A 13,628-nucleotide genomic window follows, 5' to 3' on the forward strand; every position below is an offset into this window, starting at 1 on the left:
GGCGGCTTCTAACCTTAGTGTGTCTGGTGCTACGTATAGCGAGTAAGTCGACCTGCGAACGTGGATGCGCGAGGCAGCTGCTAACTTTAGTGTGTCTGGTGGTGTAGAATGTAAGTTGATCTGTAGACGTGGATGCGTGAGGCGGCTGCTAACCTTAGGTGTGTCTGGTGCTATAGTATGTAAGTTGACCTGTAGACGTAGATGCGTGAGGTGGCTACTAACCTTGGTGTATCTGTTGCTATAGCGAGTAGGTCGACCTACGAACGTGGGTGCGCGGGGCGGCTTCTAACCTTAATGTGTCTGGTGCTGTAGCTTGTAAGTTAACCTACGAACGTGGATGCGAAAGGCGGCTGCTAACCTTAGTGTGTCTGGTGCTGGCTGTAGCGAGTAAGTCGACCTGTGAACGTGGATGCGCGAGGCGGCTGCTAACCTTAGTGTGTCTGGTGCTATAGGATGTAAGTTGACCTGTAAACGTGGATGCGTAAGGCGGCTGCTAACCTTAGTGTGTCTGGTACTATAGTATGTAAGTTAAACTGCGAACGTGGATGCGCGAGGCGGCTTCTAACCTTAGTGTGTCTGGTGCTACGTATAGCGAGTAAGTCGACCTGCGAACATGGATGCGCGAGGCAGCTGCTAACCTTGGTGTGTCTGGTGGTGTAGGATGTAAGTTGGCCTGTAAACGTGGATGCGTTAGGCGGCTGCTAACCTTAGTGTGTCTGGTGGTATAGGATGTAAGTTGACCTGCGAACGTGGATGCGTGAGGTGGCTACTAACCTTGGTGTATCTGTTGCTATAGCGAGTAAGTTGACCTACGAACGTGGGTGCGCGGGGCGGCTTCTAACCTTAATGTGTCTGGTGCTGTAGCTTGTAAGTTAACCTGCGGAGGTAGATGCGCCAGGCGGCTTCTAACCTTAATGTGTCTGGTGCTGTAGCCAGTAAGTTAACATGTAAACGTAGATGCGTGAGGCGGCTGCTAACTATAGTGTGTCTGGTGCTATAGGGTGTAAGTTAGCTTGTAGACGTAGATGCGTGAGGCGGCTGCTAACTATAGTGTATCTGGTGCTATAGCGAGTAAGTTAACCTATGGACGTAGATGCGTAAGGTGGCTGCTAATCTTAGTGTGTCTGGTGCTATAGGTTGTAAGTTAACCTATAAACGTAGATGCGCGAAATAGCTACTAACTATAGTATGTCTGGTACTATAGGATGTAAGTTAACCTATGGACCTAGATGCGTAAGGCGGCTACTAACCTTAGTGTGTTTGGTGCTATAGCATGTAAGTTAACCTATAAACGTAGATGCGCGAGGCGGCTGCTAACCTTAGTATATCTGGTGCTATAGGTTGTAAGTTGGCATATAAATGTGGATACGTAAGGCGGCTTCTAATCTTAGTATGTCTGGTGCTGTAGTTTGTAAGTTAACCTATAAACGTAGATGCGCGAGGTGGCTGCTAACCTTAATGTGTCTGGTGGTATAGGATGTAAGTTAACCTACGAACGTGGATGCGCGAGGCGGCTTCTAACCTTAATTACATCTGGTGCTGTAGCGAGTAAGTTGATCTACGAACGTAGATACGCGAGGTGACTGCTAACCTTAATGTGTCTGGTGGTATAGGATGTAAGTTGACATATGAACGTGGATGCGCAAGGCAGCTGCTAACCTTAGTGTGTCTGGTGCTGTAGTATGTAAGTCGATCTACGAACGTGGATGCGCGAGGCGGCTGCTAACCTTAGTGTGTCTGGTGGTGTAGGATGTAAGTCGGCTTGCAAGCTGTTCCTATATCCTTTTTGTCGCTGTTAATCTCAATTTAGTACAACGACTGGAACATTTCTAGGCGTAATTCATTCGCCAAGTCATACATGAACACGCTATCGCGTATATCACCCCCCTCTATCCAGTGTTGCGACCGCTGCAGTACACTTTTGAACAACCCGGAACAAATTCCTCAACAGCTTGAAATACGTGCTACTATGCAAGACTGTCAGGTCTGTACACTACTGCGTCGTCAAACGTGTCGTGACGGGCGCAGCGAAGATAAAGCAGTTGTTAGGATAGTGCGACGAGGCGCAGTACTACAAGAAAGCGTAACAGGCGCCCGGCTTCTGCGGCTCTGTTGTAATACAGGTCCGTCCTTAAGTCCTCATCCATAAGCTAAGAACAGTGCTTACGCATGTGTTTAATCTAGCAGACCTGAATCAAGATCCGAGGTTCCCACTTGGTCTGCCCATTCGGCCGGCGGCTCAAGGCTCTGTGGATTTTGGGCTGCTTCGCGCATGGCTTAGTTGGTGCAACAACAACCACGATTGCAACACGCACCAATTCGAAGGTGATATCCCGTTGCCAACACGACTTCTCTATGTCGGCGCCAAAGACGACCCAAGCACTGATTCAAGTGTCGTGCGCCTCGTTCCTGGCTCGCAAGTCAATGACAGGAAATACGTCGCCTTATCGCATCGATGGGGCAAGCTCGAAGACGAAGAGAAAAAGATGTTCTGTACATCCCAGGACAACATCAATCAACGACTAAGAGGATTCAATCTATCTAGTCTTCCAAAGACTTTCCAGGATGCTGTTAACGCGACTCGCCAGCTGCGCATTCCGTATCTGTGGATCGATTCTCTCTGTATCATCCAATCTGGGGATAACGGCAAAGATTGGATAAGCGAATCTCGTCGAATGGAAACTGTCTTTTCGGAAGCATATTGCGTTCTTGCTGCAACTTCGGCTACCGACTGTAAGACAGGCTTTCTTAAGCGAATCATGACTACTGAGTCCGTCCATGTCCATAATGCTGCGGGCAAGCAGTTTTATGTCAGTACAGATATTGATGATTTCGACACGGATGTAAGGGATGCGGAGCTCAACAAGAGAGCATGGGTGATGCAGGAAGGTGTGCTAGCACGGCGAACGATCCATTTCTCCGCCAAACATACTTACTTTGAATGTGGTACGGGAGTTTATTGCGAGAACCTCATAAAGCTAGAATTGTAAGTGCCTTGCGATATATCAGCTCGTACCGTCCTAATTATCTCTCCTCTCTAGCCCATTCAGGAGGAAGTACTTCACGCTCGACCCTAGGTTTCCAAGCCGGCTCCTTAATTCAGGTCGCGAACGTACTATGGATTTCCTTTACTTTCTTATTAAAGACTACTCAGAGCGTAAGCTCTCATATAAAACAGATAAATGTGTCGCAATGTCTGGATTGCAGGATCGTATTGCTCAAGCAATACCGTGCGAGGGTAGATATGGTGTTTTTGAGAAGTACCTACATCGGAACCTCCTTTGGCATGCGTCCGATGCCAAGCTAGAGAAGATCGAGTACGAGGGCTATGTACCATCGTGGTCATGGATGGCTTACGACGGAGTCATTTGCTTCCTGGACGAAAAGGAGATACCTTACGGCGATATACAACTGCTTACAAGCCTTCGGTTTGATCAGGATTGTGATTGTGGACATGCATTGGTCGCCGATGTAGGAAAGTTCCAGAACTGCACGATGCAATCGGATGGGAACCGTTATGCCGTTTTTGACCTCTCTAAGACAAAGAGAGGATGGATCCGTTATGATGTCGAGGACGGAAAGAACCTTCTTGAGGAACACTGTGTTGTTGTAGGGAGCACGCTAGACACCGAGACCTACTACATCCTTGTTACTAGACCAACTAGTGTAGAGGGCGAGTATGAGCGGATTGGGATTGGGCTGGTGTCGAAGAACTGCGTCGTGAGAGAACAGGCTAATGTGCGAGTAGTATGAGCAATCGCGTTGGGAACCCGTGAGGAACAAATTGATGTCGATTGAGGCGTACTAGATGGGATTTACATTAACTTAGTTCTTGGGTTTAGTTTATGTCTAAGCTTCGTCTGTCTTCAAGTTATCTAATTGCATGTTAAACAAACTTTGAGTATTTCAAGCAGCACAAGGTGGGCTAAGATACCTGCACACGTGGCTGGTGGTAATTAGATGCTTCTAGAAACCAGCCGTCTACGCCACAGCTCCAAAGATATCTGAGCACGCTACTGCATGCCAAGAGCAACTATAGCTCTATGCCCTGTCAGCTGAATTTTGATGATCTTGCTGTGCGCGCGGCGTAACTGCTGGAATACACATTCCTCACCTTAGGTCAAGCTTTAGAGTATGCGATCTTGATCCTTGAGATCTAGACCACCTTTTTGTCTCTCCGTACACTTCGCAGAGATGTGCTGTGGAGAATGAACAGGGGGGAGCTACTAGAGAGTTGATGAACGCCTTCGGCAACACCACGCTCATCCTGATCGGTTGCTGTCGTACTACTAGAACAACAGCTACAGAAACTAAGCGCTTCGAGCCTGATTTTGTGCAGTTGGGCTGGGCTGATGCCAAAGGTCCGGATGGAAAAGTGTCCTGCTACACAGGGTGTCCCGCTACGCAGGCATGGACATTAGTGTGTTATGTTTAGAGAAACCCTCTATGCGTTTGCTAACAAGAAAATAGGTTAAAAATATTATTTAGGGTCTAAAGTTCTCAAACATACAAGGTAATCAGGAGTGGAGAATGACTTTGTCGCTTGCCCGTGAAACGCCTTGCAAGTAATACCCATCATTCTAGACAGCTACCATTTGTAATATCTCTAGAACCTGATCTTTTGAATGCAAGGGTACAGGATTGGTCTTGCAAAATTCGTCTAGCAAGCTATGCTCTGCCAGTAGGTCAAACTGAGCCGGGTGAATGCCAACCTCTCTCAGTGATCGTGGTAGCCCCATGTGCCGCACAGAAGATGCCAATATATCGCCTAGGTCGACTGTAGAAGGATCAAGCGATTGTTCTTGTAAAATTTCTTCTGCCTCATGTATAGAGAGTAAGAACACTTTGAGCATTTCTTGTCTGTCACAATTGGAACCATGCAAGGCATTGCATTTCTACACAGCGGGTAAAAGAATGCAGCTAGTTTCGCCGTGACCAACGCCGAGAGAACCGAGCTGTGATTGATTTAGTAATCATGAAAATACTTCAGAATATTCAGAGCAGGACGTGACTCACCTGATGGCCGATACCATGACTAGCTCCCAGTTTGATGGGACCGATCAAGCATGCCTCGGGCTTTTCTATCAATGCTTCCAGCCACATGATATCATAGAGCTCATCACTCGGAAAGCATTTCACTCTAAGGGAAGGGATAGATCATGGTTATTTTACTACTAATGCGCATAGCCATCTGATATCTTGAACAAGCTAGTAGGACGCTTGCAGACTTTCAGAATTACACTTTCGAAGCTACTTGAAACCAGAGGGGAACGGTGTTTGCCCTTCACAGCTTGAAGTCCTGGAGGAACGTCCAACGAACAGCACTTTTCCATCCATGTTCTTTCCAGTTATTAGCATGCTTGGGGAAAAATTCGAGCGTGTCCAGCACTGTAGCATCGTGTGCAATTAAGACCAGGACATGCTCATCTCCGTCGAATGAAGACATTTTGTCTGCTGATTCCAACAGTTTTGGATAATCTTGCATCAGGTCCTCTTTTGCCTTCTGGGTGTAAAAGGGTTTTGTTGATGACTTGTGCGGATGAATGTTCATGATGAGCGCTCCCGGGCATTCACTTCCGGGGGCAAATGGCGGCGTGGAGTAAGGAGAAGGCGTGACTACCTCAGGGAGAGGAACGTATCTGCTTGGTCGGAACTCACCACAATGGTGGCAGGTATCGCCGCCCATGAAGATGAAAGTGTCCGGGGTAGTGCGCGCCAGTGCGCAGATATGCCCCACAGTGTGCTTTTGTTTACATTAGCTCCACATGCCTGTGATGAAGAAAGCAAGCGAAGAGATCATGAATTGCATTTCAACTTACCCCTGGAGCATCCAGAATGTAAAAACTCCCATCACCGAACCAATCGAGGGCATCAAAACTGCCAAATTTTAATGCGTTCTTGCCTTTGAAATCTAGTTCAATCAAAGGTCGGTCTCTATTACACCCCTCTCAGTATTTCCGGTCTAGCAAAGTATGCGCAGCGGTGGATGTCTTACTTGTAGTCACTTTCCAATATTGGGCTATACTCGTTGGCAGGATATCCAGGGACTAAAGCATTGGTAAATCCGGGTCCGACGACAAGTTTCGTGCTGGATGGAAATCGTGACATGTCTCCTACGTGGTCAAGGTGCCAGTGACTACCAGTTCTATTAGCACCAGTACTTGCATAGTTATCGGAGAAAATATTTACCTCCAAACGACTTCTTCAATCTCTTCCCTCTTGATGCCGTTCTCCTCGAGGATGTCTACGACATCCTTGTCGCCTTCGAATGCTAGACCGCCTGCAGCCATTGATTGACGTATAACAGGGGAAAAGTTCTCAGGGTCTTTGCGAGTGGCCAAGTCGAAAAGGATTTTTTTGCCCGACGAATGCTCAACAAGAAATGAAAACTGAGGAGATTTCATGATTTCGTGACCCTCAATATGAGGTTCCATAAAATAACCCGTAGGTACGGTTGCCCTGTTCCCCGTGTCGATTATGCGAACAGTGACAACCTTGTTTGAGGCAGGAACTTCAAGTGAAGGTGAATGGACAGCAGCAGCTTCGGAAGCCATTGTCATTTGCTTACTACTTTCGGTAGTTGCGATGGATGCTTGCGACTTTGGACGATTCAATGATTGAAGAACAAGGTTTGATTAAAGTTCGACAGGGGGCGGTTAATTGAATTTAAGGCTTTCCACTACTTACAAGAGCTTATTAAAGTAAAATAAATCTGACAAAACCCAGCGATTTGTAATACTATTTTCCCCACTAGTCACGTGTATAGTACTACCCGAGCTGCCACTGACGTAATTCCCCTCAGCATATAGCGCCTCATAGGGTACCCAGGTTCTACTATTGCATTCGGTTCTCGCATCTTGATCTGTGGCATTAGTCAAGACTATATCGAGTACATTCTATCAGATGAAGCCCCTCTAGTATGTGGGTCTCTCCATGTCTGCATATAATGTTCCAGGATACACTCGGTGAGAGTGTTCGAGGGTATCGACAAGGCTTTTGCTTCGGAAATTCTGACAGTATGATCAGCGGCTAGGTCTGCGGTGTACCAGCGCCGTATCCAAGGTAAAGGTGGGGAACACAGGGGTGTACGGTCACAATCTTTTCCTTCGGTGCTTTTCCCTTGCGTCTCCGATGCTGATGAAAGAGGATCGCACGCCAGGACGGGGTCGACAGTTACCATGTCATGGCTACTAACCAAATCTAGTCCAAAGATATTGTCGAAGGTAGAAACTGTTTCGGATCCTGCAATAGTCGGATTCTCACCGCCTATGGCAGCTGGCGTAGAAAAGTCAAAAACATTAGGCGAATTTGGCGAGTATATACTCCAATTACCCACTTCGGAAGTGAGGGATGGAACTGGAGTGTGCATCTGGACGGTCAACGAGGGGCCGCCAGGTATAGCGCTGTTGACAGAGCCAGCGTCGACGTGTGGGTTGGCCATAATTGATACTCCATCTTGCTGACGGAGATGTCTAAATGATGGTGGTACAGAGTGTGCTGTGGCTGTGAAAGAGTGACTAGCCGCATTTACCTGTTTGGACGCTACCGACCGGACTCGTCTAGCTCTCTTGTACACGTCTAGTCACTGTCTAGACAAGTGCTTATGTATCAGCTTCAAGAACAGCAAAATCGGAGAATTTGCCTATGCTCAGCCAACTGGCATGCAGCACCATCAAGTGAGCAATTGGTACATGGTCCAGATAGCCTGGCTACAACATCACATCGCGTAGAGAGATAGCGGGAAAGAGATTGAGCGAGGATTGGGTCAGACAAACTTTGATGATATACAAGTATTGTTCTTTACGTAAGCCATGGTATCTAAGAGCCTGATAGCCCGTGAACGTCCGCTCGTAGAGCAACAAGGCATCTCCGTACTTACCCTGCTACTAATATGCGACAAATGCCAACCAGTGCGCATTCCCAGACGTGTCTAGACACCGTCACGCGCCTCCATAGTCGCGATAAAGTTACTCGATTAACAGCCCATTTTCTCGTGAATTTAGCTATTACCATTCTCTCTCCTTGGCTCTTGCGATTCTAAATCTGCGATCCCATCGTCAATAAGAGCCATGGTTGCTGAGTTACAGTATGTCAAAGCCAAAGTGCTGACGCGCGTTTGGTGTTCGGCGTGTACGGACGCACCACTAGCGCTGACGGTAGTAGTATTTCACCTGGTGGACAAGAAATGCGAGACTCTACACGGGCCACCACCAAACCAAAATCGGTTACACGACGGCAAGTCAGTAACTTTACAGCTTTGTAACACCAACACGATATTATAATTATCTCCATTGTTCAAGCGCATATTCTTCGCGATATACCAAAGTAGTATTCACAAGCAAAAAAAAACTAGAAAGGCGCGAGTGATTAGTGCTGCTGACTATATAAAGTACTACCTAGTTTGGAGTCTCGCATGATTTGTCCGCCAGGTGTCCCCTTCTTCAGTGCATTGAAAGCGAGGCCTGAGCGTCGAGGATCACAAAAATCCTTTCAATGGCAGTTTTCAGCTCATCAGGATGCAGTCCGGCAGTTTCGCTGATCAGATGCGAATATCGCGGAAAGCGTTCCAGAATTTTGGGGTACACTACTAGTAGCCTGGCTGGGCGTGCAGCAGCATGTAGTATGTATGTATTAACGTACTCAGATGATCCCATGATGTATTGTAACAGCCTTGGCGCTATATCTTGCACATAACAAACTCTGAGAACAGCTGTGGCCCATGCCACCAGTCTTTTAGACCGTCTGCTGCAATGTGTCCACTAATGCCAACGCTAACCGTATTGTCTGAAGATGCTCTGCTGTGTTAAGCAAGAAACCATCAAGGAAAGCTTGAATTTTAATCCCCATTTTTGTAGTTGGCACGATACGAAAACAACCATAACCTTGCGAATACCCAATGCCTAACGCAGCGAGCTAAAACGGCTGAAGTAGACACGTAGTAGCAAAGCGAAAACATGAACGAAGAGGTGAATCCTTTTTTCGTTGTCTCGAATCAGAGAGTGCTAGTGTGTCAAAAGTCAACACTACAGAACCATATCCTGCCAGGCCCAGTGCCCATGCCAACCCTGGTCCCGCAATTCGCAGAACTTGACGGTCGATACTCTGATGGTATCCACAGGATATTCTTGCCATCATGCTGAATCCATATGTTATCTGAGCTAACGCTTGTGCGTAGAGATAAGGAGCGCCCAGGTTCCGTCGTAGCTGGGAACCTAGAACTAATCGCGCCATGAAGGACAATAGGACCGGTCTTGGTATAGAGATATGAGTTGGTGGCGTTGTAGGCTAGTTCATAACTGAGCGCACCGGCGTGGAGCGTTTGCAGACACGCGCCGCTTCTCACATCCCAGAGCTTGAAGGTCATGTCGTGTGACACCGACCCCAGCTTCGTTGAGTCGTTTAAGAAACCCACAAAATTGACATGACGTTTGTGGCCGGTAAACGTCTGTAAGCAAGCGCCAGTGATCGTATCCCACAGCTTAGCAGTCTTATCGCTTGACGCTGATGCTACTAGTTTAGTCGAATCGTGTGGGAAGGCTACAGATCTGACACTACTACTATGACCCGTGAGTGTCTGTAGGCACGTACCACTGTTTACGTCCCACATCTTGATAGTATCGTCATCCGACGCTGACGCTAGCTCTGCTAAGTTGTGTGAGAAGGCGATAGAGGTAACACAACCGTTGTGCCCTTCAAACGTCTGCAGACACACCCCGGAGCTCGCATCCCAGAGCTTAACAGTGTTATCTCGCGATGCTGATACTAGCCTAGTCGCGTCGTGTACGAAGGATATAGAGCTGATAGAGCGGCTGTGGCCCGTAAACGTCTGTATACATGTGCTGCTACTAACGTCCCATAGCTTGATAGTCTTGTCGTTTGATGCTGACGCCAGCTGACTCGTATCATGCGAAAAGACTACTGACGTAACATAGAACCTATGACCTTTAAACGTCTGCAGACAGACACCACTGTTCGCATCCCACAGCCTGACAGTGAGGTCGTAAGATGCCGACGCCAACTTAGTCGAGTCACGCGAGAAGGCCACGGACCTAACGTGTTTGCTGTGACCTATGAGCGTCTGTAGGCACATGCCGCTGCCTACATCCCATAGCTTGATGTTCTTATCGTTCGATGCCGATGCTAGCTTCATCGAGTCATGCGAGAAGACTATAGATTTTACACAAGCATCATGGCCTGTGAGCGTCTGTAGGCACATGCCGCTGCTTGTATCCCAAAGCTTAATTGTCTTGTCGGCTGATGCTGAAGCTAGCTTAGTTGAGTTGTGTGAGAAGGCTACACACATAACAGCACCACTATGGCCTGCAAAACTATGTAGGCATGCACTAGTGCTCATGTCTAATATCTTGACAGTGCAGTCCTCTGACCCCGACACTAGCTGACTTGAGTCGTGTGAGAGGGCTATAGAGGTGATACACCTACTATGGCCTGTGGAAATCTCTGAAAATGTACCGCTGCTTATGTCCCAGACCTTTACAGTGATGTCGGATGATGCTGATACTAGTTTGGTTGAGTCGTGCGAAAAAGTTATAGAATTGACAATATCGATGTGGCCTGCAAAAGTCTGCAGACACGCGCCGGTGCTCACGTCCCAGATTCTGACGGTTTTGTCGCTCGACGCTGATGCTAGCTTAGAGTCGTGCGAAAAGGCTATAGAGGTGACAATATCGCTATGACCCTCGAGCGTCTGCAGGCACGCACTCCACACAGTACTTATTACTGGCTCAATGGTCACTCCCTTTGGCTCCTCGTAACGGAAGATGTTTCTGATTATGCTCCCTGTCGGACTGAATAACAGCGCAGACGAGTATGTTTGTAAAGGATAGCTCTCAATTGCCCCTTTGTGGTACATAATGAATCGGCGTGCGTCGTAGATAAGCTCCGTCAGCTCATCTGTACCCTTCATCTCCTAGCAGAGTCAGCATCTACGTCAAGTACATTACACTAGTATGTTGTCTTTGCATGCCATACCTGGACCAGAGAATATAACCTTGCCATCGAAAATACACCTTTTCCTACACTCCTGCACAAACTAAGCCCTTCTAGCCAATAGAGATACTTCTCTCTTATGAACCTATCAACTACGCTTACAACTTGCATGTCGCTGACGCTTTTTCCATGAAACTTAGGTTTCGATTCGTACAGATGATCAACCCAGTAGACGCACGGGTAGTGTGATGCAGCTAGTGGATTGTAATCAGGCGGATCGGCATTCTCGATAGGAGCCCCCAGTGCTTCAAGGTTATACATGTCTCTCTGTAACGTCCTGGACAGGATGGCAAGCGACCTTAAAACAATGATCCTGTGAGCGGCTTCAGTCCCATCAGGAAAGATTTCATCAAACGCTTCTACAAAGAGAAAATCTTTGGCAGACTGATGCACAAAATAGACTACGTCTTGTCGCAAAGTAAGGAATGATCCACAGAGGCTGATAATCTCCCGCAGCTCTTGTTCATCGTCTATACCTTCGAGCTGTTCAGCAAGTACCACTAGTTCCTGCAGCGTGATTGGCCGATACACAAGTCCAATTAAAGCCAGCACCTGCTTACAAAGTGCGGCATCGTCTGACACGCTAATCTGCTGCATCATCCGTTTATACAGTGCGTCTAGCCCCGGTGGGAACGAACCTAACTTCTTAAGTACGTTCCGTCTCGCAGTCGTTTGAAGGTCTTGACAAACGAGCGCTACCCATAAGAAGGTGTCGTTTGCATTTGATATCAAGCGCTTGAGCACTACGTCTTGAGTCTGTTCGTCGTATTTCTTCTGTTGTGCTAGTTGAAACACTTTGTGCTGGATAAAGATGCCAACAGCTGCGGATACAGAATCAGCATTTAGCTCAAGACTTAGCGGTACGTTGCGCTCTGCCTTCCCCAGTTGTTCTTCTATGTCTGGCCAGTTACGACTGGACACTATCCACTTGTTGCAGGAAGAAGACATAGACGTAGACGTAGACGACTGCTTTGCAATAAAGTCAAGCAGCTTTGGTAAGTCAGTAACGCACTCGTCTAATGCGTCAATGACTAGGTAGGTGGTGCGCAATCCTGGGTCTCGTAGTACGTCCGTAAAGACCTCTGTCAACGCTACCCAAGCGTTCATATCCTCAAACAAGGCTTTTCCAGCGTCATCGTGCTTCTTGCGGATATGCGATACGAGTGACGGTTGCTGCTTTACAAGCATGTATAACAGCCCCCGTAGTACTGCTGTAGCGCTATTAATACGCGAGTCGGTTGCTTGACAGAAAAAGTATGCTAGGAGTGATGGCTTAGACAGTGAGCTATGCAGCTCGTCGATGATGCCACAGAGTAGCATCGTCTTTCCCTTGCCAGGATCACCTTTTACCCACAGCAGTCCGCCGTGGAAGTCCTGTTGCCATTGCTGGAAAATGGCGTTGCCAAGAACCCAGCGATAGGAGTCTGCTAGTAGTCCGCCTTTGGTGTCCTCGATGCGCTTCTTGTCGTCACGGGGGTCCGTAAGGCGTATGTCTTGGATGCATCTCTGTACTTTATGGACCTCGTCCATTAAACGCTTGAATGCGCTTGCCGCCCCTTCACTGTACGCTGGGGCTATCTCGACATCAAGGATGCCCGACAAAGAGTACCATGCATCTTCTTCGAGCTTAGTCTCTCTGTTGCCTTTCCAGCGCAGCCGCTCGTCGATGGTGAACTGGGAAAGAGCAGCTCCGTCAAATACTTCGCATGGAATGCCAGTGATTTTATTAATCAACGTCTTTAGCGACATGCTGTCACCAAGTAACATCCCCTCTTGAGAGAAGAACTCGACTATGCTTGGAGCAAGAAGCTCCTGAAGTGTCCAACCACGCGTAAACCATCGGCTTAACCTAAAAGCAGGTTCCCAAGTAGACTCAGTAGACACATCACCAAACTTCCATCCCCCTGTAGATACATCTGGTAGATACACATAGCATTTTGACGTGTTCTGGTACCAGCGAAACATAGAGCGGATAGCATGGGAGAGCTCAGCCTTATCTGTCTTATCGATGCAACACGTGTCGACCCAGAAGTACCTTAAGTTATCCCGCTGTGCCTGTTGTCCACAGAAACGTATCTTCTCGTAGCCATGCTTTGCCTTACCATCGCCTGTTATAACATCTGCGAAAGTCACCTCCTCCGCATCAGTTCCCCACGTGTGTGAAAGTATCGCATAGGGCGGCACCGCGCGATCGTCGAAGCTGACGATGCCGAGCTCGCCATGTTCGTCGTATTTGAGAAGACGCATCAATTCATGTGAATGCGTGACAAACGGGTGCGGTCAGAAGGAGGTGAGAGAGGCTCAGTGCGGCAGCCTGACAGGACGAGATTGCGGCAGCTGGCTCTAGCATGCAATCTAGGAGGAGCGTGAAGAAAAAAGAACTAACAGCTATCAAGCCTCGAGCAGCTACAGGGTAAAATGGCGAAGTACCTATTGCAGGCTGAAGCTGATGTTCGGCATCATATTCTTAGTTCTGTGGGGATGTTCGAACAAGCATGAGGCGGGGTACTAGATGTGGCTGATCGTGCTCATGCAGAGGCGCAGCACGGTCGCGACAAGTCATGCTTTCGCGATGACTACGCCCCTCTACTGCTATCGATAACTCAGCTATCACCTTATCT

The 13,628-nt window shown here is 47.9% G+C and overlaps 4 protein-coding genes across 4 annotated transcripts; 1 reads left to right on the forward strand and 3 right to left on the reverse strand.

Annotated features, from left to right (window-relative positions):
• Nucleotides 1–1,858: 1,858 nt before the first annotated feature.
• Nucleotides 1,859–3,753, forward strand: COCSADRAFT_167060 (uncharacterized protein; the record flags this gene model as incomplete). The annotated part of the gene is made up of 3 exons (XM_007697076.1): nucleotides 1,859–2,123; nucleotides 2,188–2,986; nucleotides 3,042–3,753. The coding sequence occupies 3 exons, from the start codon at nucleotides 1,859–1,861 to the stop codon at nucleotides 3,751–3,753; spliced, it is 1,776 nt and encodes a 591-aa protein (XP_007695266.1).
• A 1,495-nt stretch (nucleotides 3,754–5,248) lies between these two features.
• On the reverse strand, nucleotides 5,249–6,554 carry COCSADRAFT_177741 (uncharacterized protein; the record flags this gene model as incomplete). The annotated part of the gene is made up of 4 exons (XM_007697077.1): nucleotides 5,249–5,743; nucleotides 5,820–5,934; nucleotides 5,996–6,136; nucleotides 6,190–6,554. The coding sequence occupies 4 exons, from the start codon at nucleotides 6,552–6,554 to the stop codon at nucleotides 5,285–5,287; spliced, it is 1,080 nt and encodes a 359-aa protein (XP_007695267.1). The 3' UTR covers nucleotides 5,249–5,284.
• A 326-nt stretch (nucleotides 6,555–6,880) lies between these two features.
• COCSADRAFT_342279 (uncharacterized protein) lies at nucleotides 6,881–7,497 on the reverse strand (the record flags this gene model as incomplete). Its single annotated transcript, XM_007697078.1, has 1 exon — nucleotides 6,881–7,497. Exon 1 carries the CDS (start codon nucleotides 7,439–7,441, stop codon nucleotides 6,881–6,883), a length of 561 nt encoding a protein of 186 aa, XP_007695268.1. The 5' UTR covers nucleotides 7,442–7,497.
• Nucleotides 7,498–8,579: 1,082 nt separating this feature from the next.
• Nucleotides 8,580–13,458, reverse strand: COCSADRAFT_107483 (uncharacterized protein). Its single transcript, XM_007697079.1, has 2 exons — nucleotides 10,990–13,458; nucleotides 8,580–10,927 (listed from the first exon to the last, which is right to left on the reverse strand). Exons 1-2 carry the CDS (start codon nucleotides 13,252–13,254, stop codon nucleotides 9,011–9,013), a joined length of 4,182 nt encoding a protein of 1,393 aa, XP_007695269.1. The 5' UTR covers nucleotides 13,255–13,458; the 3' UTR covers nucleotides 8,580–9,010.
• Between the last annotated feature and the right edge of the window lie 170 nt (nucleotides 13,459–13,628).

This window comes from Bipolaris sorokiniana (assembly GCF_000338995.1).
Source record: "Bipolaris sorokiniana ND90Pr unplaced genomic scaffold COCSAscaffold_1, whole genome shotgun sequence".
NCBI lineage: Eukaryota > Fungi > Ascomycota > Dothideomycetes > Pleosporales > Pleosporaceae > Bipolaris > Bipolaris sorokiniana.